Source organism: Hemitrygon akajei, chromosome 31, assembly GCF_048418815.1.
Source record: "Hemitrygon akajei chromosome 31, sHemAka1.3, whole genome shotgun sequence".
In the NCBI taxonomy this organism is placed as follows: Eukaryota; Metazoa; Chordata; class Chondrichthyes; order Myliobatiformes; family Dasyatidae; genus Hemitrygon; species Hemitrygon akajei.
In genome coordinates this window covers 36,778,824-36,804,364 of record NC_133154.1, presented here as the reverse complement: position 1 = coordinate 36,804,364, position 25,541 = coordinate 36,778,824, and the positions used below count along the sequence as shown (strand labels likewise).

The 25,541-nt window shown below is 43.1% G+C and overlaps 1 protein-coding gene across 2 annotated transcripts in view; it reads right to left on the bottom strand.

Annotated features, from left to right (window-relative positions):
• LOC140719219 (transportin-3-like) overlaps nucleotides 1-25,541 on the bottom strand; it is an 81,154-nt gene that overhangs the window by 23,460 nt on the left and 32,153 nt on the right. For both annotated transcript variants that reach the window (XR_012096872.1, XM_073033661.1), the window contains exons 8-17: nucleotides 20,519-20,657; nucleotides 16,841-16,987; nucleotides 15,708-15,815; nucleotides 15,297-15,388; nucleotides 13,633-13,772; nucleotides 10,167-10,358; nucleotides 8,592-8,683; nucleotides 7,751-7,827; nucleotides 2,235-2,295; nucleotides 88-228 (exon numbers count right to left, since the gene is read on the bottom strand). Coding sequence is in view for 1 of the 2 variants with exons in the window: in XM_073033661.1 (XP_072889762.1) it covers nucleotides 88-228; nucleotides 2,235-2,295; nucleotides 7,751-7,827; nucleotides 8,592-8,683; nucleotides 10,167-10,358; nucleotides 13,633-13,772; nucleotides 15,297-15,388; nucleotides 15,708-15,815; nucleotides 16,841-16,987; nucleotides 20,519-20,657 (1,189 nt within the window). In the remaining variant the exon portion in view is untranslated. The remainder of the gene's footprint in view (nucleotides 1-87; nucleotides 229-2,234; nucleotides 2,296-7,750; nucleotides 7,828-8,591; nucleotides 8,684-10,166; nucleotides 10,359-13,632; nucleotides 13,773-15,296; nucleotides 15,389-15,707; nucleotides 15,816-16,840; nucleotides 16,988-20,518; nucleotides 20,658-25,541) is intronic.

Below are 25,541 nucleotides of genomic sequence, written 5' to 3'. Positions count from 1 at the left end.
GGCTCAATAATTATTTCTTATTCCCAGTTATTCAACCTACACATTCACTGAAGCAAAGAGACACTAGGCATGTGAGCACACACGCACCTGAGATACCAGAGGCTGAATCAACATGGCAGATCCTTTACCGACACATCTGATTGCAAAGCGCAGGCAACGACAGCATCGCTCTGCCATCCGATTATCAGCCTGATGCCTGTACAGGGTTTCTGAAATCACTGGCCAGATCTGCAGTGGCAAAGGTGGGAAGAAAGTTGATTTTTTAAAATGTCAGTTTTATTAAGAACCAGACGCCCTTGGTTTGCAATCATGAAACCAAATAATATATCAAGGAAATACCGTAGATTCCGGATTATAAGCCACTACTTTTTTCCCACGCTTTGAACAGCTTTGAACACTGCGGCCTTTACTACGGTGCGGCTAATGCATGGTTTTTTTTCATGCCGCCAAAAACATTTTGCCTCGTAACAGTAGACCAATAAAATTGATGAGTAGTTCACAGAGGTCCAATGAAATTGTACGATAAATCAAGCGCACTTTCACAATTAAATTATTGTAAATCAGTCATTTGTACTCACCCTCATCAACATGGAAAACACTCGAAGAAAAGCATTGTGCTGCCTTTATGGCAGTTATTTAGTTTATAATATTTTCGCTTAGTAATTCATTTGTTAGTATTTTCTAGTTAAAGTTAGAAGTGTTTTAAGTATATTTGTTTTCTGTACTACATCCCGGGATGCTATGACGTCACATCCGGTTTCGCCGCGTCTTGTGGGGAAAATACCGGTTTGCGATAAACGGAAAGGAGGGGGTGAGCGCATTAGACCCGCGCGAGAACGCTGCAAACATATGATGCAGCTTTTAAGTTAAAGGCGATTAATAACTTTTCCTGGTAGGCTGCAGTATATATTTTTTTACCAGTCGTTAGGAGATATTGGAATGTTGTTCGTGCACTGTTCAGTAAAAAAGTATACGCAACGTAATTTGTGTGTTACCGATACGTATGTATATTTAAAAGTAGCCGTGTTACAGGCACGGTTCGAAAAAAAGCATTTGCAATATGTATTTGTTTATGTTACCATACGGATTTAATTAAAAGTTAAAAAATCCTCACGTGTAATATCTTTCTGTGTAAATATCTCATATTACAACGTGGGACACCTGCGGCTTAAAATCCGGTGCGGCTTGTACAAGTACAAAATTGATTTTCTTTCTAAAATTAGAGCCTGCGGCTTTTAATCAGGTGCGCTCTGTAGTCCGGAATCTACGGTAAGTAGAATGCTTGCATTATCCAAGGCAAAAGGCTTTCTGATTATGGCACCCAACTGGCCGAGTCTGTCAGCATTATACAGTCCCCGGCATAGTATGCTGAGGAACGAAGCTTAAGCTTCTAAATTAGAGACTGGTCTCTTAACATTATTATAATGTCCCAGCAAAAAGCTGAGCCAGCATTCTGACTATTATAGTCTTTCACATTATCAATGATAGTCAAATTTGTAAATTGAACTATTGCAGATTGAGGAATTACACGTTTAAGTGACCTGGATTAGACTCTCAGAAACAGCTGAAGTGGTCTTCAGTAGGAGTGAGTTGTTAAAACAAAAAAAATATTTAAAAAAAAATCACAAGGCAAGAGTCTCAGGATTGAGGCCCAGCTTGCCAATTTTCCTTTAGCTATTCCACGGACTTAAGAGTGTCATTTGACCAGCGGGGCCACAAACATCAGAAAACCAATATGGCGGCTGGAAGTCGGGGCCTGGGGTGTTACTTAAGCAAGGTGAGCAGGATTCAACTCAGTTACACCAGTTAAGACAGATTAGCATATCGGATGCATCATTTCCAAGTTACTTACATTCAGATGAAAAAAAACCCTACCTTATGCTGAGTAACACACACAAAATGCTGGAGGAGATCAGCAGGTCAGGCAGCATCTATGGAAAGTAATAAAGAGTCAACGTCCTCCATTAGGACTGATTAAGGGTTTCAGCCCAAAATGTTGACTGTTTTTTCCCCCCATAGTCGCTGCTTGACCTGCTGAATTCCTCCAGCATTTTGTGTGCATTGCTCTGGATTTCTAGTGTCTGCAGAATCTTGTGTACTTTATGCTGAACCTGGTGAAAACATAATTGCTTTCTGTGTCAATTCTTCATCGTCTTAACTTTAACTAATTCCTGGTTGTGAACCCCAAATCTTTTTTCAAATTTACACATTTTTGGAACTTCAGGTCATCTTACCTCCTGGATGACTTTCTGAAAGGGGTGTGGCCTCCCCTCCACCACGGTGGCATTCGTGTGCCTGTTGGAGTGACATGGCAGAGGATTATCACACAAATGCCAACGGCAAGTCTGCCATTTTAAGTAACAAATTTAAGCACTACCAAATTAGATTAGGAAACTAAATCAGAAGAAAAAATTTGATTGCATGATTTACAATAATCTTATGATTATAAATCATAATCAGGCAGCTGTGTCTGATTATTATGTCTGCTGTGTGCATACATCTGATTATTGTGTCTGATAAAATTATGAGGGGGATAGATAGAGATGACATGGATAGGCTTTTTCCATTGAGAGTAGGGGAGATTCAAACAAGAGGACATGAGTTGAGAGTTAAGGGGCAAAAGTTTAGGGGTAACACGAGGGGGAACTTCTTTACTCAGAGAGTGGTAGCTGTGTGGAACGAGCTTCCAGTAGAAGTGGTAGAGGCAGTTTCAATATCGTCATTTAAAAAAAAATTGGATAGGTATATGGACAGGAAAGGAATGGAGGGTTATGGGCTGAGTGCAGGTCGGTGGGGCTAGGTGAGAGTAAGCGTTCGGCATGGACTAGAAGGGCCGAGATGGCCTGTTTCCGTGCTGTAATTGTTACATGGTTAAATGAAAGAGCATGCCTTCTATAGTGAATGAGACCATAAAACATAGGACCAGAATTAGGCCTTTCAAGTCTGCTTCACCATTCGATCATAGCTGATTAATTAGCCTTTCCTGCCTTCTCCCTATAACCTTTGGTATCCTTACCAATTAAGAACCTGTTTAAACAGATCCAATAACTGGCATCCACAGCTGTCTGCAGCAATGATACATCGACTTCTAACTAAAGAAATCCCCCTCATCTATTCTAAAGAGCATTTTTCTATAACTATGAACTGCTTTACAAATGAGGTGCACTGGGAACATTGCTGCTGTTGCAACCAATTTGATGCAGTTCCAACACATGAAAAGCAATAATGACAATGATTAAGTCTTTCACTGAGTGATATTGCTGGGAAGGTGAACCTGTGCCAGTTTAGAACAGGAATGAAGTCCTATGTTCTTTGATCTTTTATAGCAATGCAAGAAAGTCACAACTTCCAGTAAGATGGCAGCGTGTTCAGACGTACTGGCCTTTTTTTTTTGGGGGGGGGGGGGGGGAGAGAAGAACTAAAAAGTATTTTGTCTTTTTTTAAAAGCATCTTTTTACAATTGCAGGACATTAAGAACTTCAGGCACTGCAGGACTACCCATCAGCAAGCTGGACTCTATGCGGACCATGTTACTGCCTGCCACAGGAAGGCATCAGAGTCAGTGCACAAAGGTGGTGTGCAGTCTAACTGTCCTTGATAGTCTTGAATGTTTCTCTTGTAATCACAAGACCCTGCTGGACACTGATAATGTAAAATGCCGCAAGTCCTTTTCCCTTGTTTACGAGCCAGACAAAGCAGCAGTGGAGCAGTGGCAAAGACGAGGCTTCAAGCTGTAATCCAGCAGAGAAGACACTGTGGGTGGTGTATCACGGTGCCCACGCTGGACTGGGGACTGGCCGCTCCTGTCGGTGATACCCTCCAGCGTTCGATCGGTGAAATGACAAGCTGGATTCCAAATGTGCGAACTGCTGAGAACTGCTTGTCCTTGCCGATAACACCAATGCACCAGCAATTTACAGCACATGGGAATTTGGTTATAAACAATACTAAGCAAGTCTTAGGTGTGTATGTGCACAGTACTGTATCGGTCAATGTGGAACGGAGTAAGCTCATAAATCTGGTGGGAGCAAAGAATGTTAGGAATGCAAGAGTGGAGTGCCAGGGAGGAGTGTAGGACAGGTGGCAAAGGAGGAGAGACAGGGTGAGGGGTGGCACAGGTGCAGACACACCTGGCCCCAAGACACTAGGCAAGGTCATTTGACTCCATACAATTAGTTTATCAGTCATTACAGAATGTCTCTACTTCCGGCTCCCTCCCTTTCTCCCAACCACGATTCCCCTCTCCCTGCTCCCTTCCCACTCTCAGTCCATAATACAGACCCACATCACCATCAGGTTTATCATCACTTATGTCATGAAATTAGTTTTTTTGCAGCAGCAGTACAATGAAATATATAAAATTTCTACAGAACTGTGCAAAAGTCTTTGGCACCCTAGCTATAAATGTTCCTAAGACTTCTGCACAGTACTCTCAATTTTTGTGCGACTATGTTTACTTGCCATCTTATATGTGCTATATATGGCTTGTGTTGTATACTGTGTTTTGCACTTTGGCCCCAGAGGAATATCGTTTTGTTTTGTTGTATCGATGGGCATTCATGTATTGATAAATGATCAGAATCAGAATTAACAGAATTAATTGTTAATTTTGCAGCAGCAGCACAATGCAACACATGATAACACTCGAATAACTGAATTACAGCAAGTATAAATATGCATATTAAATAATTGGGCTAAAATAAGCAGTGCAAAAATAGAAATAAATTTTAAAACAGTAGTGAGAGAGCGTTCATGGGTTCAATGTCCATTTAGGAATCGGATGGCAGAGGGGAAGAAGCTGTTCCTGAATCGCTGAGTGTGCGCCCTCAGGCTTCTGTACCTCCTACCTGATGGTTACAATGAGAAGAGGTCATGTCCTGGGTGGTGGGGGTCCTTAATGCTGGACGCCGCCTTCCTGAGGCACCGCTCCTTGAAGATGCCTTGGATACTAATGGAGGCTCGTACCCATGATGGGACTGATGAATTTTATCTTTCTTTGATTCTTTGCGGTAGACACGCCCCTGCCCCTGCCCCTGCCCCTCCCCCACCCATACCAGACAGTGATGCAGCCAGTCAGAATTCTCCCCGTGGCACATCTGTAGTTACAGCATTTTAAGTGACAAACCAAATCTCCTCAAACTCCTAATGAAATATAGCTGCTGTCTTGCCTTCTTTATAGCTGCAACCAGGTTAGGTCCTCAGAGATATTGACACCCAGGAACTTGAAATTGTTCTCTTTCTCCATTTCTGATCCCTCTTTGAGGATTGGTTTGTGTTCTTTCGTTGTACCCTTCCTGAAGTCCACAATCAATTCTTTGGTCTTACTAATGTTGAGTGCAACTTTGTTGTTATGACACCACTCAACAAGATTCCGCCAATAACTGTTGAATACCCCTGCCAGTTGGTTGGCACAAGTTTTCAGAGCCTTACCAGGTACTCCACTGGGGCCTGCTGCCTTGCAAAGGTTCACCCTCCTGGAAGGCAGTCCGATGTCAGCCTCCGAGATAGATCACAGGGTCACTGGATGCTGCAGGGATCCTCATAGCTGTAGTTTTATTCTCCCTTTCAAAGCGAGCATAAAAGGTGCTGAGCTCACCTGAAGTGAGACTTCACCGTCATTCATGATGTTGGGTTTTGCTCTGGAGGAAAATAATGACCTATAAACCCTGCAGAGTTGATGTCTCTAACCTCTCTTGGAATTGTTTCTTAGCCCTTGAAGTCCAAGTCATACCTGGTTTTCCTGTACAGACCTAGGTGGCCAGATTCAAATGCCCTCAGCAGATGACTAACCTCCTGGTTCTTCCACAGCTTTTGGTTTGGGAATGCACAGTATGTTTTTGTAGGCATGCACACACCCCACAGGTTTTAATGAAGTCAGTAACAACTGCAGTATTCTCATCCAGACTCAAAGATGAATCCCCGAATAAAGTTAAGTCCACCGATTCAAAGCAGTCCGAAAAGCACTCCTGTGCCTCCCTTGTCCATACCTTCTTGGTCCTCACTACTGGGGCTGCAGTCTTCAGTCTCTGCCTATTCTCAGGGAGTAGAAGTACAGACAGGTGATCAGACTTTCCAAAGTGTGGATGTGGAATAGCATGGTAGGTACTTCTGATCTTAGCGTAAGAGTGATCCACTGTGTGCTTCCTCTCATACTACGTTACTTGTTGAGGATAATTATTTAGTGACTTTATTAAGTTGGCCTGGTTAAAGGCTCAGGATGTGCTGTTTCATGCCTGTTGAGCACATTGCTCAGTTAGTCTAGAGCCTGTTTGAATTGGTGGTACACAACTAGTAAAATAATCACTGAAATCTCATGGCCGATAAATTGACGACACTTGATCATGAGCTATTGCAGATCTAGTGAACAGGATTAGGAAAGCAGTGCTAGATCTGTATACCACGAGGAATTGGTCATGAAGCATACACCTCCACCTCTGCTTTTGAGAGACCAGACTGACCTATCTTGGTGGTGAATGGTGAACCAGTCTATTCAAATCATTGTGTCTGGCACAGAAGAGGTTAAGAAGATTCTGTGAAACAAAAGGACACAAGTGGTCCTAATGTCCCCTTGATACAGCATCTTGGCTCTGAGATAGTTGATTTTATTTTAATCATCCTCAATGGTAAGTGAAGTTGAACGGAAAATGTCATCGTGATGTAGAGCTGCCTCAGGACTGGCTGCCAGCAGAATGACATGTTCCAATATATTAAAGACTCCATCAGCATCTGTGACCACAAAAAATGAGACTGGGAATTGCCAAACCTGAGGCAGCGGTAGATGAAGAGTTGACCCCAGATAGGATTTGCATCCAGAAGATATTTCCTTCTTGTTAACCAATTTGTATATCAAATCATAGGAGTGACAAAATATATTAAAGCACACTTCCCTATTTTACACTGGACACAGGAATACAGTTGGACATGAATTTGGAATGTTAGCGAGAAAACATCCTGGAGATGATAATCAGAGCTCCACATCTTAAGATAGTTGTGGAAAAAGATGAGGATAGCCCAGAAATTTAGGACCCGAGCTAGGGTTAAGCTGATTTCAATATTGTAACAAAAAAAACTGGAAGGTCATGTGACAAAAGGGTTAGAATGATCTTAGTGCTGTTCAAAGGGTTGACAAAATATGGAGTGAAGGGCTTGTACTGTTCTATATTATACTTCGCAAACAAGTAGGAGCCATCCTGGTCCCAAGGATGAATACCAAGCTCAGAACCAGAGATGTCAAGGGATAGACGGTTGAATAAAGAATAAAAATGAAGCATGTGGCAGGTTTAGAGAACGTGGTAGGTATTGTCTACGATCGTGTCTTTGCTTTTGCACAATTGTTTCCTCTGTGTAATTTATATTCAGTGTGTTGGCTGTACGCAAGTGCCTGTAATGCTGCTGCAAGCAAGTTGTTCACTGCAAAATGCAGGGGATGGGGGCAGCAGAGGGGGCTGTATGTAAAAGAAACATGGTGCAATCACACGGGCAAGATTGAGGAGATTCCTAGAGCATTTCAGAGCTGAAGTAAGGGCAAGAGAATAACCAGGGAAAGAGCAAGGCCTCCATCTTGGAACATACAGGATGTCCAGCGGTACTGCACACTAGCACTGAGACAGAGTAACATGCAAAGTCTTGGGGCATCTCCTTTTGTGGTGGCCAGTACAACGCCGTCACACAAGTTGATGGCAAAACATTGATTTAGTTACTCAGGTGCATCAATTCGACAAGTTATGGATAGCATGTGAAGTGGTTCTACCTGAAAATAGCTGCTAGCCTATCCAACCACACGGCGGGGTCCACTGAGATGCCATTGGTCATGTCAGACGCCAGGTGCTTGAAAGAGAAGTTCGGAGATTCAACACTCAATGCAGCAAATCAGCATTTTATACACTAGAAGTACAACAACAGAAACTGCAGGGGAGCAGAGGGCTGAAGTTTAATTAACAAGAACACCCAAAGGCTACTCTATCTGAGATATACACAACATTGCACTTAACCCTGACTGCTGATGTTACTCCAGGTAGCCTTGAAGAAGATAAACATCAAAGGCAGAAACTCCTCGTCAGTAACTGAATTTTTGATTTTGCAATGCAGGCAATGAATTCTGTTTTTGAAATTCTCATCTAATGAAGTTTGTGGTACAGAATTTCAAAAGGACATTGACATGCATCGTTAAGTTTAGAGATACAGCATGCTTACAGGGCATTCTGGTCCAACAAGCCGTGTGACCAATTAACTTACTGACCCATGCATCTTTGGAATGTAGGAGGAAACTGGAGCACCCAGAGGAAACCCATGCCAGTCACAGCGAGAACATACAAATTCCTCACAGACAGCAGCAGAATCAAACCCGAGTCTCTGGTGCATTAAACTAATAGCCATGTTGTTGTGCCCCACAAACATCTTTATCGATTAACATGAATTTAGTGGCAACAAAAGGACTAAGTTCTACAGCAAGCCTAGGACCATGTTCTTTCCACTGTACCACCCCTTAGTGAAAACAAGCTTGTCATTCTCAATTCCCTGTGCTGCTTCTCCTTGGTTGGGCACAAAAAGAAACCACCAGTAGTAGAGCCAATGAATACCACATTTCTTACTTTCTTTAAAGCAGTAACCTGCATGGAGCAGAGGCGCTGGAAGGTTTCTTCAATCTTCTCTGAAGGCATCCGAGCCAACACCAAAGAAATGCCTGACAAGATGAAAACAGTTTGTCACTTCATAATAGTGTAGCTGATATAACCTTCTCTAGTCTGGGCCCTCTCAAGATTCTGACATGTTCTACGGTTTGACCACAGAAGCATCCTCAGATTCCTGGTACCCGTCCAATTAATATTTCTCCATGTATGCAAAAATAATTTTGTTACTAGGCAGCACAAGCTCTCCAACATACTGAACAGCAGGTGGAATCCATCATGGATCTAGACAACCACAGGCAAAAAACAACCCCCACTCCCCAAACCATTCAGCACATCTACAAAGAGCATTGCCAAAGCAAAGCAGCATCCATCATCAAGGAACCCACCAACCTGGCCATGCTCTCTTCTCGTTGCTGCCATTGGGAAGGAGGTGGAGATCCCTTGGCTCCTGAACCAGCATGGATAACTTCATTCACCTCAACACTGAACTGATTCCACAACCCATGGACTTAATTTCAAGAACTCTACAACTCATTCTCAGTAATATTTATTTATTTATTTGTTTATTATGTTTTTGCATAGTCTGTCTTTTGTACACTGTTGGTCAGTTTTTGTTTGTGTACTTTTTCATTGATTCTGTTGTATTTCTTTTTCTACCATGAATGCCTGTAAGAAAATGAACCTCAGTGTAGTATATGGTGATATATACATACCTTCATAATAAATTTGCTTAGAATTTCCCTACTTCCTGTGGCCGAGATATGCCAATACTATTTGTGGCCATGCTTGAATGGCCAAAATTCAGTTAGCTCATTGCAAGGTTCAATACAGCAATCATCCAGCTCACTGATGCACCAATACCAGGGTAGCTACTCAGACTACTTGCACCTTCATTTTATCTATAACCAGGTTCATACAAAGATCATGATTTTTAAAAAAAATATAGTCCACTTAATTAGTACAATTAAAATTTGCATTTATGAATTTGGTCAATTTCTGGAGAAGGCATCTTGTCCTGGACTAATGCAGAATTGCTGGCCCAGTGAGCTCGCCCCGAAAGCAAAGCCCTACATGTTTTACAATTTTTATCCTCCAGAGGACAGCACCAGAACAAAATCTGACTTTGAATAAACAACTCCAAGGAAATAGAAAACGATGGAATGTAGTTTCTCAGTGGGATGGAAGAATCTAACATGGGAACAGAAGCTACTCTGAATGCAGACAGTCTCACAGCATCCATGGAAAGAGAAAGTTACCATTTCATATCATGTTAATTTAAAGGAAATTAGATATCCACACTGATAACTCTCACCAAGACAAGTGACTTGGCTTATTGAGGATTCATGCCCTTTGCTGATTTTATTTCCAACAACAGCACTATATTTTGCTTTCTTGCAAATGATTCTAAATAGGCTACTGACACCAGCCCTGCCTACGTGCTCGCTAGTGTGCTACGCTGTGAACCAACCTTGGTGTGTACACTGCTGGCTGTTTCACGACATTCACTGCAGCAAGAGAACATCAACGATTCTGTACCTCGGAGAAGTCCGATGGACGAGTCATGTGAAATGGGGAGTGCATCCAAGGATGAGGCCACCTGCAGCAACCCCTCAAAGTGCCGTGTCATCGGGTCACTGCACATGGCGCAGATACTCTGGATCGAGTTGGCCGCAGCGTTCGCTAGCTCCCTCTGCTTCAAACGTTGTGTCAGGAAATTCAGCACTGGCTCTGAGGAAATGAACACGCACAGTCAGGGAAAAATTACTGCTGGCATGGATCAGCAACCAGAATCATAATTGTTTAGGCTCAGGTGCGGCATGGAGAGTAGTATGGAACAAGAACCAGATGATGGTGTGCCATCATTACTCAAGTCCAGTCTGATGTTCTCCTAAAGGGGTTGTCCATTGCTGGCTTTAGAGCAGGGGTTCTCAACCTGGGGTCCACAGACCCCTCAGTTAAAAAGGATGAAAACCCTACTGTAGTAGCTGATCCAGGAACAATATATCCTGGTGCAGAATGGGCAAGAGTAAGTGGTAGTTGGTCTTTTGGTTGTTCAGTCTCTCCTTTAGCAGCAGCCATATGTTCTTTGTGGTTCTCATGTAGCACAGCTATGGTACACGATCCAGTTAGAGAATGATAAGGTTTTGGATGTTAGGGGATCACGAGATGTGGGCTTAGTGCAAGAAAGTGGCACTGAGGTAAACTATTGAAGGGCTTGATCTTATTGAAGGATGAAGCTGTTGTGGGTACCAAATAGCCCACTCCTGCTTCAAACTCAAGAAGAGGCCCAATATTTCTCAGCTGCAGACAGTGGAAGACAAACCCTTATTGCCATAAAAATGCACGGTAATTAATTGGTGGAAGTGATGACCAATTAATTTGGTTAACTTGCACAGTTTTAACAAAGAGATAAATAAAAACACAAAATGCTAGAAATATGTAGAAGGCCGAGTTGTACCATTCTGAAAGTTCATCAATTTGAATTTTTCTCTCTCCATATACCCTGACCTGCTGAGCATTTGCAACACTTTATAAATTTATTTCACACCTCCCTACAGTTGCATTCCCTCCCCCACTTCACTTTATAGAAGTAAGATGACTGACTTTATTGCAAATGAGCCAAGGAAAGCTTACTGATGAGTGTTTTACAACTCTGTTTAAGCAGAGAAACCCCTACAACCACCCAAGTATTTTAGAGTAAAGTCATAGAACACTACAGCACAGAAACAGGCCCTTCAATCCATCTAGTCCATGCCGAACTATTAGCCTACCTAGTCCCATCAACCTGCACCATAGCACTCCATATACCTTCCATCCACATTTCTCTTAAATGTTGACACTGACCCAGCATTCACTACTTGCACTGGCAGCTCGTTTCACACTCTCACCACTCTCATGTTCCCTTTAAATATTTCACCTTTCACCCTGAACCCATGACCTTTACCTGTAGTCTAACCCAACCTCAGTGGAAAAAGCCTGTTTGCATTTACCCACCTATACCCCTCATAATTTTATATGTTGTCATGGACTGCCGCCGAGTCATCGACTTATGGACCCCTATGGATAGCGTAGCTGTCCATGGGGCTTTCGTAGCAAGCTACAGAAATAGATTGCCAGGCCTTTCTTTCACAGTTCCCGCCGCTGCCCAGGTTGGGACCTGGCCGATTTAAACTCAGGACTATCTGCCTCCAAGTCCAGTGCTAATTTATTACACCACCAGCCAGCCCATAGTTTTGTATACCTCTATCAAATCTCCCCTCAATCTTCTATATTGTAGGGAATAAAGTCCTAACTTATTCACCCTTTCCCTATAACAGGTTCTCAAGTCCCAGCAACAACCTTGTAAATTTTCTCTGCAATCTTCCAACCCTACTTACATCTTTCCTGTAGGTAGGTGACTAAAACTAGACAGTATTTCAAATTAGGCTGCCCAATTGTCTTGTACAATTTCAACCTAACATTCCAACTCCTGTACTCAATTAAAGGTTCAAAGGTTCATTTATTATCAAGTATACAACTCCAAAATTCCTCTTCTCCAGGTAGCCATAAAACCAAGATCATCAACCCCCAAAACCCATCTCCCCGCATAAAAAAAACAAATAAAAACGGAACAGACACATCAACCCCTAAATCTCACTTCCCCACACAAAAAAATGAGAAAGATCAGGCAAAAATTACCGAACATTTAAAAAAAAACTGAAAAAAGTCTATAGTTCAAAGTCCATTTCATTAACCCAAGCTGCACCAGACTGAAGCATCTTAAGCCATTTTTAGTGTTTTTTGTTCATTCAGCAATGGGCCATGAGATGAGCGGAGGGATCTCCACTAATTCTCACCTCGGAATGCACAAAAGCAATTCCCCGATAGCTCTGGGTCTGTAAATCGCTGGAATTTAGAAGAATGAGGGGCATCTCATTGAAACCTTTCGAATGCTGAAAGGCCTAAACAGTAGATGTGGAAAGGATGTTTCCCCATGGTGGGGGAGTCTAGGACAAGAGGGCACAACCTCAGAATAGAGGGGCATTCATTTAAAACAGATGCGGAGAAACTTCTTTCGCCAGAGGGTGGTGAATTTGTTACCATAGGTAGCTATGGAGGCCAGGTCATTGGGGGGGGGGGGGGGGGGTGTGAGTGTGAATATATATATAAAAATAAAGGCAGAGATTGATGGGTTCTTGATTGGACATACCATCAAAGGTTATGGGGAGAAGGCCGGGGATCAGGGTTGAGGAGGGGGAGAAAAGCATCAGTCATGATTGAATGGTGGAGTAGGCTCTACCAGACAAATGAGGGAATGCAAAACCATAGAGAAAAATATGCAGAGGGAAACACGGGAACTTTCAGAGCTGCTTTAGGGACTGAATCAAAAGGACAGATTTTATGTACCTGTTCGTGATAAAAAAGGCTGAAGTTGTAGAATCAGATTAACATAGGCTAGAGACGAACAGCAGAATGCAAAAAGGGGCACAGACGAGGCAAACGTGGGGGCAAGATGGGGCAAACGCAAGAAGACTTTGAACATTGAGGGGAGATTTGATAGGGGTATTCAAAATTATGAGGGGTATAGATAGGGTAAATGCAAAGAGACTCCCCCCCCCCCCCCCACTAAGCTTAGGTGAGCCTAGAATTAGGGGCCAAGGGTTAAGGGTGAAAGGTGAAACATTTAAGGGTTCAGAGGGTCGTGAGAATGTGAAACAAACCGCCAGTGGAAGTGATGAATGCATGTTTGATTGAAAAGTCAGAGAAGTTTGGATAAGTACTTTGATGGGAGGAGTATGGAGAGCTACGGTCTAACTCAAAGTGCAGGTTGATGGGACTAGGCAGATTAATGGTTCAGCATTGGATCAGAAGGCCTGTTTTTGTACTGTAGTTCTCTATGACACAATATGATGTACTCCTCTGACTGACCGGTCAAGTCTGCTTGCAAGTCAGTGGCAATGCAACCAACACACAATGTCACTCATATGGAGAAAGGAAGCTGCCCAAACCCATCGGTACTAACCTAGGCACTGCACATTGTTGTTGACGTATTCTCCCAGCTCCCCCAGGAGCTGCACTCCAGAATGCTGCACTGCCAGGTGTGTATTATCAGGGAGGTTGATCACCGCCTGAACAACATCTCCCAGCCGCAACTCCTTTTCCCTAAATGTAAAAGAAAGCCAACATTTTACTTCTAACAAATAGTCTTTAGATTTAAAGTGACTTTCCACAACTGCAAAGCTCACCAGCAGATCAATATCTCAGACATTCATACAGAATCATTTTTCCCCTTTAAGATATGGTTAAGTTAATGGATTAACATATAGATGTTTGGATAACTAGAGACAAGAGTTCAAATTCTACCCTTGCCACATTGGAAATTTAATTTAATTAAATAATAAATCTGGAATAGAAATTTGACAGCAGCAATGGTGACCATAAAACTGCTATAAATTTCATGCAGCCTGATCTACTACAATCATGATCTTCAGTGCCGCAAAACTGGATTCCAGTGCAACTTCATACTCACTGTGATAGATTCTGAACTGCTCTGAAAAGATTAGCTTCATTTGTCACATATACATTGCAGTGCGCTTTTGCATCAAATCAAATCGGTGAGGATGTGCTGAACAAGTGTCCCCCTGCTTCCAGGGCCAACGAAGCATGCCTACAACTTACTAATCCTAAAAGTACATCTTTGGAATGTGGGAGGAAACCCACTCGATCACAAAGAGAACATACAAACTCCTTACAGCAGCAGTGGGAATTGAACCCCAATCAGTGAAGACTGGTGCTGTAAGGCAATGCGCTAACCGCTACACTGCCATACCATGCCCCTCTTGTCTTGCGAGTCGCACAATTCAAGGAACAATTGGAAACGGCAAGATCCCATGAACGAATATTAAAAAAGCAAAATTTACAACTAATGTCACAGCGTTTATTTTAAGTTTAATTTACATTCTTAAGTCTCAGAATATTTTCCCCTTTTAAATTTGTCTCTTCATTTTAACTCACAAGATCTCTGACCTTTGCTGTCCCTGGTCGTTCTGCAATGCTTGATTTAAGGAGCCTCTATTCATATGCAAACCTGAGAGTGAACATCATCAGAGAATTTGATCACGGGACAGACCCTTTGCCAAAAACATCTGCTTCTCAGTTTCCATACATAACCACTTTTATGCAGTTATGTGGAATAAAATCAGCTGCAAAGAACCGAACTGATTGTAGTGTAAGCTCCAAATTAATAAGTGCTACGTGCAGAAGGCAAAAACACCAACCGACTTGGATTGGGAGCACTAAATAGAGATATCAACGGCCAGAATTCTGCTGATAATGAAGACATCTTTAAAGTCAAATAACTATTTCCCATGTCTATTTAAAAAAAAACATTTTCTCCCCTGCCTGCTGTGTACCCTTGCACACTACAACCCCCATTCCTATCCAAATTGTGCATCATTGCTCCAAAATGAGTAAAAACTGGCCTCAGTCACCTACTGATTACCCAAGGATATAGAAAGTGTCAGCTGATGAGGGGACAACAAGGTAATTGTGCACACAGGGAATTCCTAATCTTACAAGCATTCCAAATTAAATCTATGCTTCTATACAGCCCCAACCAAAGACAGCTCTAGTCTTAAACAATAACATTATTCACAGAATGCCAAACAGCTCCACAGATTCACTCACGGGTTTAAGTTTTTGACCAATGCAGTCATGATGAAGAGCACTGCTTCTGTCTCCTCCCAGGCTGGGCTGCCCTCCTTCAGTGTCGAGTACAACTGGGAAAGAACATGGCCAAGTCATCAAATACAATCCCAAAGTTATGCTAAAATAAAATAACGACCAATAGAGAATTTAAACTGATGTGAGGATGTTGCTCAAGCAAGGAGCGCTAGGTATGCAAAATGGACAAGGCAGAATATGGAATTAACAGTAGGTAGACACAGTTGGGCAGGGTTAGGTAGGTAGTGGAAAAAGTGAGCTGACAGAACTATGTTGTATAGATAAACTCAGCATTCCCCCCACCCCAAAACAAAAACTTCCTTTGATATGTTCATTGTGCCCTCAAGACCAACGGTTCAGAGGATTCTTACTCACCTGCAGGAAAAACTCCGAAGCTCCAATAAGGACTATAACATCTTTCAACAGGTCGGAAACCCGTAGCCTGAACTCGAAAAACTCATCTGCCTCATCCAGAACTCCTTCCTGTTGGGGAAACATTGCAGTAGCAATACCGGCTTGTGTAAAGGTAAAGATATACCTCATATTACAGGAGGGCTTAGAAATAAAATAAAAACCCCAATTCAACCCAAACCCAAGCTGAGCATTTATACCATTCCTCTCCCTATACTGACATGGTGCATTTACTTGTATCATTTTAACCTCTTGGATTATATTTTTTTTTGTTGTTGGCTTGAACCAAAAGGATATTGGGGAGTTTTTTCCCCCCTTAAAAAAAATACGTAACTCACTCACTCAAAAATGCTCACAGGAGAGCATTTTCACTTTCATTAAACAGTATTAGGCACCTTCAGATACATGCCACAATGAAAGAGAGAACTTCACAATCCACCTCAATTGAAGCAGCATTTCCTTCGCCGAACTGCTGAGGTATTTTTCCCCAGTTTTCTTCCCAAGAAAAGTTCAGAGACAAATTAACGGCAGTTTGGTACAATAGGACTCTACCCTGACACCACCTCAATCAGAATCAAAAAAGGAACTACAATGTGATACAAAAACTTAGTTAGCGAAAGCAGGAGACTTCCACTTAAATCTGTCTTGGGTGACATTGAATTTACATTAGTGAAGGAAAAGGTCAGTATTTCCTACACCACCAATGAGCCTGCATCCTAGGCCCCATGATTAATTTTTAATCGGACCAACATGCCCTTTTCTCAGACCAAGCTCTCAGAAGCAAAGGAAAACTGAAAGCGTCGCCGTGGTCAAAAAAAAAAGACGACACTATCATAAGTTAACAAGGATACAACAAACAGTCTGAGGAACTCACTGGGTTGACAGCATCCGTGGAGAGGGAAGGAGTGTCAAAGTTTCAGCTTGAAATTGCGTTGGGTCAGATGCTGTTCGACCCACTGAGTTCCTCCAGTAGACTGCCTGCTGCTCCCGTGTCTGTAGACTCTTAAGGTTTGAGTCAAAAAGGGTGGCTTATTTAAGAATCAGTGCCATTTCTTCAACTGCCAATGCATTATTGTGCGCAAATCCCCGTGACCTACATGATCAGGGTCCATCTGAGAGTGGAAGGTGAGAGACTGAGTGAGTCTCTGGAAGTACGGTCTGAAGATCTGATTCACTGAGGGATCCTTCAACTTGTGCAGTGTTTCCGCCAGCCTGTACCAGAAATTGAACGTGATCTCCGCCACCTATACAAACACATCCACATCATCAGGACAAAGCAGCAGCAAGACAAATTTTAAAATGAAGCATTATTATACATAGGCACTGATAGCAGCAAGTCAATAAGCTGTTCAAACCTACTGTAATTAAAAGTCACAGATATTACTAACCTCAACTGTAAGTTCCTGTACTTTCACCCCCTATTTTAAGGATTTGAAGATATCTGAAAACTGTTTTCAATGACATTGACGTCTCAAACAGACAATATCTTACTTTTACACATAGTTCCAGATTCTGCCTTTTTATGTAAGTATATCTCATCAGTCACATTAGGCAGAGTCAGAGCTCTGCCCCAGACTTGAGTGTTGCAATGACACTTGCCAAATGAAAACTGAAGAACTTGCACACACCCAGGGCTTTGTTGTTTTTATACATTTAGAGTAACAGGCCCTCCCAGCCCAGCTAGAGTATGCTGCCCAATTATACCCGTGCGATCAATTAACTTACTAGCCAGAATAACCAGAGGAAACCCACAGTCACAGAGAGAATCTACAAACTCCTCAAAGAGGAAGGTGGAATGGAGTCTGGGTCACTCACATTGTAATACCATTACACTAACCAAACACAACTGTACAAGGTGTCACATTTCATAGAATTATTTTGAACTTTAGAGTATAACTAGTGATAAGGCCATTCAGATCATCTGTTTGGGTAGTGTATTCAATATTATAAGGAACATACTAGTTATCGTACACCCATGAAGCTCCAACAAGTAGCAAAGAGACATTGAACAGATAATCTTTTGTACTCAATGATATTGGCCATTGCACCCTTCACCTCAGTATCATGGCCATCCAGACCCTCAGGTTTATCCAAACAGTATTCTGACCATATCAAGGCTTTCTCAGTAGTACGTTCAGTGTGTCTGCCTGGATCTCATGACAGAAAGGCCCACTGCCCTTCAGCCTACATTGTTTACGCTGATCAAGATGTTTATGAGCTAGTCCCATTTGCCTGTGTTAGCACTATTCTTGACATCTTCTATTCACATACCTGTCCAAATATCTAACCTCACCCCACCTCTATAGCTTCCACTGGGAGCTTGCTCCAAATATTCACTATACTCGAGAAGTTGTCTCTTAGGTCCCTTTTAAATCTTTACCCTCTCACCTTAAATTTATGCCTTCAAGTTTTAGACTTCCCTATCTTGGGAAAAAGTGGATCAAAAGTAGTTGACGACTATCGTTAAGGATGTGGTATCGGGGTAAAAAAGCTGTAAACAGCATGGTTTTCCTCAAGGGAAAAAATTTGCCCAACAAACCTATTGGAATTCTTTGAATAGAAAAGAGGATAGACAAGGGAGAATCGGTTGATGTTGTGTACTTGGGATTTTCAGAAGGCCTTTGGCAAGGTGCCACACATAAAGCTACTTAACAAGCTGTGAGTCCATGGAAAGATTCAGGAATGGATAAAACAGTGGTTGATTGGCAGAAGGCAAAGAGTGGGAATAAACTGGTTGGCTACTTGTGACTAGTGGTGTTCCACAGGGGTCTGTGTTCTTTTTACGTTATATGTCAAAGATTTGGATGATGGGATTGATGGCTTTGTTGTAAAGTCTGCAGACGTTACGAAAATAGGTGAAGGGGCAAGTAATTTTAGGAAATAGGGAGGCTACAGAAGGACTTAGACAGATTAGGAGAATGGGCAAAGAAGTGGAATACAGCACTGGGAAGTGTATGGTCATACACTTTGATAGAGGAAATGGAAGGGTTGACTATTTTCCAAATGGAGAGAGAATATATATTAAAAAAAAACTGGGGTACAAAGGGACTTTGGAGTCCTTGTGCAGGAATCCCTAAAAGTTAATTTGCAGGTTGAGTCTGTTGTGAGGAAGGCAAATGCAATGTTAGCATTCATTTCAAGAGGATTAGAATACAAGACCATAAGATATAGGAGCAGAAGTAGGCCATTCAGCCCATCGAGTCTGCTCCATCATTCAGTCATGGGCTGATCCAATTCTTCCAGTCATCCCTACTCCCTTGCTTTCACCCCATACCTTTTGATGCCCTGGCTAATCAAGAACCTATCTATCCCTGCCTTAAATACACCCACTGACTTGGCCTCCATAGCTGCTCGTGGCAACAAATTCCACAGATTTACCACCCTCTGACTAAAGTAGTTTCTCCACATCTCTGTTCTACAAGGACATCCTTCAATCCTGAAGTCGTGCCCTCTTGTCCTAGAATCCCCTACCACGGGAAATAACTTTGCCATTTCAAATCTGTTCAAGCCTTTTAACATTCAGAATGTTTCTATGAGATCCCCCCCTCATTCTCCTGAACTCCAGGGAATAGAGCCCAAGAGCTGCCAGATGTTCCTCATATGATAACCCTTTCACTCCTGGAATCATTCTCGTGAATCTTCTCTGAACCCTCTCCAATGTCAGTATATCCTTTCTAAAATAAGGAGCCCAAAACTGCACACAATACTCCAAGTGTGGTCTCAGGAGTACCATCATATCCCTTCTCTTATATTCTATACCTCTAGAAATGAATGCCAACATTGCATTTGCCTTCTTCACAACCGACTCAACCTGGAGGTTAACCTTTAGGGTATTGTGAAGGACCAGGGCAAGCATAAAACTGGGAGAGCAGGTAAAGGTTTTTTTTAAAAAAAGGGGTTTTATTACCCAAAATATTTACAAACTCAACAGAACTGTTCTAGAGTCCAAACTTGAATCAGCTAATCAGAACTTGGTTACAACAACATAGTAAATACTCCTCAAACCAAGAAACACCACTCATCTCCTGACTGTGGGTTTATATTCGATGCTGGCCAGTCCACAGTAAATTGCAGGGGAGAGAAAACATTCCTCTCCTTAAAAAAAAAACACGACATAAATGAAGCAGCTCTACAGAACACCCCTCTGGCTGTAGCAGAAAGGCACAAACCAATTATCCAGCCCCATCTACTTAGGCTGGTGTAATGCAACAGCTCAGTTGTTTGCCAGATTATCAAGAGGATGGTCGGCTACAGGACACTTTATTATGCCCAGTTGATGGTGTGGCTGGTAATTGCAGCTGCCACAGGTATCTTGCACAAGGACCCCCAAGTCCCTTTGCATCTCTGCATTCTGAATTCTCTCTCCATCTAAATAATAGTCTGCCTGTTTATTTCTTCCAACAAAGTGCATAACCATACACTTTCCAACATTGTATTTATTAGCTACTTCTTTGCCCATTCCCCTAAACTATCTAGGTCTCTCTGCAGGATAAAAGGACGTAATGTTGAAATTTTATAAGCCGCTTATTTTAGAAGATAATGTAGATGGAGAGAGAAGATGATGCCAGGATTAAACTGTTTGTCATATGAAGAGCATTTGCTGGCTCTGGGCCCATAGTCACCGGAATTTAGAAGAACGAGGGATGACCTATTTGAAACCTATTGAATGGTGAAAGGCATTCACTCCCTTGCGTACTCAATCAGTGAACCTGAGTGAGTTACATATTCAAACCTCCAACTGGTGGCTGATCAAAACACAAAGGACGGGAACTTACCTCATACTGCTCATGTCCAACACAGTTCAAGATGAGGTTGAGTGTTTTAAGATCACCCAGTCCTTGGCCTGGTGAGCGGATAACCATCTCCAGTAACGTTTCTGCCAGCTCAGTGAAAATACGGCAGTAGTTCAGGGCTCTGGAATACACAAAGGCCACTAGACTGTAGGAAAGAACTACCACAAAAGATGCTTCTACTGTGCCCATTAAGATTTCATGTTGTAATAAAGCTACTGTCTCATCAAGTAACACACTGGTCATATTCAGAGTAATGTTCTGAGCTTGTTCCCACAAATGTACCTTCACTGTTTCATAATTTAAAGTGAACATCTGAGCCCAACTTTACCTTTATAGCCAGGATGCAACACAGATTTGTCTAATTCCAGACAAGATGGATCAACTTTACTGACCATACCATGTAAAAGTACACAGAAGTACATGGAAGCTTTAGCACAGAAACTGGTCATTCGACCAAACTGCTTTATGGACCACAAGTGCCTGCTACAGCTATGCTGTTAACTGTAGAGTTGTCAAAGGTGAGCAAGAGGAGACTAGAAATGTACATCTCCATGAGTTTGATTAGTGGTGGTACTTGGATTCATTGCCTCTGGTGATTAGCCCACTGTCATCCACAAACGTTAATGGATCACTGAAGGACGCTTATGTCAGAATGCTGCTTCTGAGTTTCATCTCAACACTATTGAACAAACCCCTACTCCTCAGTCTAAATACACCACAGTGCAACTAGGTGTTGAGACTTTTGGACTTCCCAAACAACAGAGCTCAGATAGTCAGGTTGCAAAACTGCTCCTCCCTCTCCATCATCTCAACACATGTGCCACCCCCACCCCAGGGCTGTGCGCTGAGCCTACTGCTGTACACTCTACTCACACATGTCTACATTGCCAAGCTCACCGATGACACAGCAGTGGTGGGGCTATCACCAAAGACATTGCAACAGCTTGCAGAAAGGTAAGAGCCCGAGGATTGGTGCCTGGCAAATGTCAACATCAATAAGACAAAAGAGAAGGTTATTAACTTGAGGAAATGCACCACTCACACACCACTTTCCTTTGGCAGCACGGTAGTGAAAACTACGAGCAGTTTCAAAGTCCTGGGAGTCCACATCTCACACGACCTCTCACGGTCCAGAACACAATCAAGAAAGCTCACCAACACCTCTACTTCCTGAGGCTGAAGAGAGCTGGACTTTGTACATCCACATGCACAGTCCATACAGGATTCCCTTAAGGTTAACTTGCAGGAGGTTGGTGCACGGAGGTCACGGTGTTAGGAAAATCATGTAGTCCACATCTACAGATAATTCTTACAAACTGTAGACCGTTTTATTCACCGTGGGAGTTCTCCTCATTTATTCTGGTGGGCGTCTACAGTCCACCTCAGGCCTGCGTCAGGGAGGCGCTACAACACCTGGCTGACCAGATAACTGAAGTGGAGAATGAACATCCAGACTCCTTGCTCATTGTTCTTGGTGATTGTAACAGGGCAAACCTCGGCCACAAATTGCCAAAATTTAGACAACATATTAAGTGTCCCACCAGAGACATTAATATACTGGATCATGCTACACGACAATAAAGGATGCATATCGCTCTGTTACATGGGCAGCCTTGGGACTCTCCAACCACTGCCTGATTCACCTTCTCCCGACATACAGGCAGAAACTAAGATTGGTTAAGCCTGTTGTCAGGACAGTCAGGAGATGGACCAACAAGTCAAAGCTGGAACTTCAGACCTGTTTCGACTGCATGGATTGGAGTGTCTTTGAGACTGCAGCTACAGATCTTCATGATCTGTCTGACACCGTGACCTCATACATCAGTTTTTGTGAAGACATGTGCATTCCAACAAAAACCTTCTGCACATTCAATAACAAGCCCTGGTTCACATCACAACTCAGGGAGCTTCATCGGGAGGAGGAGGCGTACAGAAGAGGGGACAGGATTCTGTACAAACGAGCCAAGAACACACTGACAAGGGAGATTAAGGCAGCGAAGAAGCACTACATTGGAAAACTGCAAAACAGGTTTTCAGACAACGACCCAGTGTCAGTGTGGAAGGGGCTCCAAGAGATCACCAATTACAAGAAACCATTCCCTCAGGCTGTGGAGAACCACGAACTGGCTGACGATCTGAACAAGTTTTACTGTAGATTCGACACCTTCATTCCCCCCAGCCAAAACACAGACCTACCTGCAACCCCCATCATCCATCACCCTGACATCTTAGTATCCGCTTTCTCACCCCACATTACAAAAACTGCTCCCCCTACCCCACTTCACTTCAAATCCCTTGTACCTGCACTTAGGATCTGTGAGAGGGAGGTGAGTCAGCTGTTCCGGAGGCTGAAGACCAGGAAAGCGCCAGGCCCAGACTGTGTGTCGCCCTCCTGCCTGAAGACCTGCGCTAATCAGCTGGCCCCCATCTACACACGGATCTTCAACAGATCACTGGAGCTGTGTGAAGTCCCTCATTGCTTCAAGCGCTCCATTATCATTCCAGTCCCTAAGAAACCCACTATCAAGGGACTAAATGACTACAGGCCTGTTGCGTTGACATCTGTGGTCATGAAGTCCTTTGAGAGACTAGTGTTGGCTCACCTGAAGGACATCATAGGCCCCCTGCAGTTTGCTTATCGGGCAAATAGGTCAGTGGATGATGCAGTCAACATGGGACTGCATTACATTCTACAACACCTCGACAACCCAGGAACTTCTCTGAGGGTCCTGTTTGTTGACTTCAGCTCGGCGTTTAACACCATCGTCCCAGAAATCCTCCACTCCAAACTCACCCAGCTTACTGTCTCCCCCGCCATCTGTCAGTGGATCACAAGCTTCCTGACTGACAGGGTGCAGCAAGTGAGGCTGGGAAGCATCATCTCTAGCACCTGGACAATCAGTACCAGTGCCCCCCAGGGATGTGTGCTCTCCCCACTGCTCTTCTCCCTTTACACTAATGACTGCACCGCACAGGATCCATCTGTTAAACTCCTGAAGTTTGCAGATGACACAACTATCATTGACCTTATCCGAGACGGTGATACAGACGGGAGGTGGAACGGCTGGCCCTCTGGTGTGGTCAGAATAATCTGGAGCTAAATACGCTCAAGACTGTGGAGATGACAGTGGATTTCAGGAGGAGCCCCCACTGACTATACTCAACAGTATTGTGTCTGCTGTGGAGACCTTCAGATTTCTGGGTGTCACAATCTCCCAGGACCTGAAGTGGACATCCAATGTGGACACTCTTATTAAAAAAGGCTCAGCAGAGGTTGTATTTCCTACGTCAACTCAGGAAGTACAACCTGCCTCAGGAGCTGCTGATTCAATTCTATTCAGGAATAATCCAGTCTGTTCTCTGTTCATCCATCACTGTCTGGTTTGGATCAGCTACCAAACAAGACAAGAATGGACTCCAAAGAACCATCAGGGTAGCAGAAAGGATTATTGGTGTGAAGCTGCCCTCGATCCAGGACTTATATGCATCTAGAGTCAGGAAGTGAGCAAGCAGCATTATTGTAGACCCATCACACCCTGGACATCACCTGTTCCAACTCCTTCCTTCTGGTAGGCGCTTTAGGTCACTGTATGCCAGGACAAATAGGTACAAGAACAGTTTCTTTCCGTATACCATCAGACTTATGAACACTTGAATTTTAGTCATTATAAATCAAGTCCACCTGTACATTCAATGAGGTGGACCTCACTGTATATAGTTTATGATTATTTGCACTACTGTTTTTGTTTGCTTTTAATTCTGTACAGAGAGAGCTCAGGGAAACCGGCATCAAATTCCCTGTGTGTGTCCTCATACTCGGCGATAATAAAGGATTCTGATTCTGATTGCAAGTTGAGTCAGTGGTAAGGAAGACAAAAGCAGGACTCGAATACAAAAGCAAGGATGTAACGCTGAGACTTTATAAACACACGCAGTTTTAGGCCTCTTACCTAAGAAAATATGTGCTGGCATTGAAAAGGCTGCAGAGCAGGTTCACAAGAATGATTCCATGAATGAAAGGGTAACATATGAGAAGCATTTGATGGCTCTGGGCTAGTACTTGCTGGAGTTTAGAAGAACAAGGAGGAAATCCTATGAGAACTTATCAAATATTGAAAGGCTTGGAGTGATGTGGAGAGGATGTTTCCTATAGCGTGCGAGTCTATGACCAGAGAGCACAATTTCAGAATAGAAGGACAACTATCTAGAACACAGATGAGGAGCAATTTCTTTGGCTGGAGGGTACTGAATTTCTGGAATTCATTGCCATAGATAGCAGTGGGGGCCAAGTCACTGACTATATTTAAAACAGAGGTCGATAGGTTCTTGAATAGTCAGGGTGTCAAAGTTTACAGAGAGAAGGCAGGAGAATGGGATTGAGAAGGATAATAAATTAACCATGAAGGAATGACAGAGCAAATTCAACAGGCCAAATGGCCTAATTCTGCTCCTATGTCTTTTGATGTTACCTTTTCACAAACTCCTCCACTTTGAAGAGGCTGAAGAGAGCTGGACCATGTACATCAGTACTAATGACAGTCTACAGATGCACAGTAAACAGCATCCGAACATACTGCATGGTACGGAAGCTGCACTGTGGCAGACAGAAAGACCCAATGCATTACTGGCACCAGCCTACCTGGCATCAAGGACATATATACAGAAAGATGCCAGAAAAGGGCCAGTAACATCATGACGATCCCATGCACTCTGCTCATGGCCTGTTAGAAACTTAGACAATAAGTGCAGGAGTAGGCCAATTGGCCCTTTTGAGCCTGCACCGCCATTCAGTATGATCATGGCTGATCATCCAACTTAGAACCCTGTACCTGCTTTCTCTCCATACCCCCTGATCCCTTTAGCCACAAGGGCCATATCTAACTTCCTCTTAAATATAGCCAATGAACCGGCCTCAACTGTTTCCTGTGGCAGAGAATTCCACAGATTCACCACTCTCTGTATGAAGAAGTTTTTCCTCATCTCGGTCCTAAAAGGCTTCCCCTTT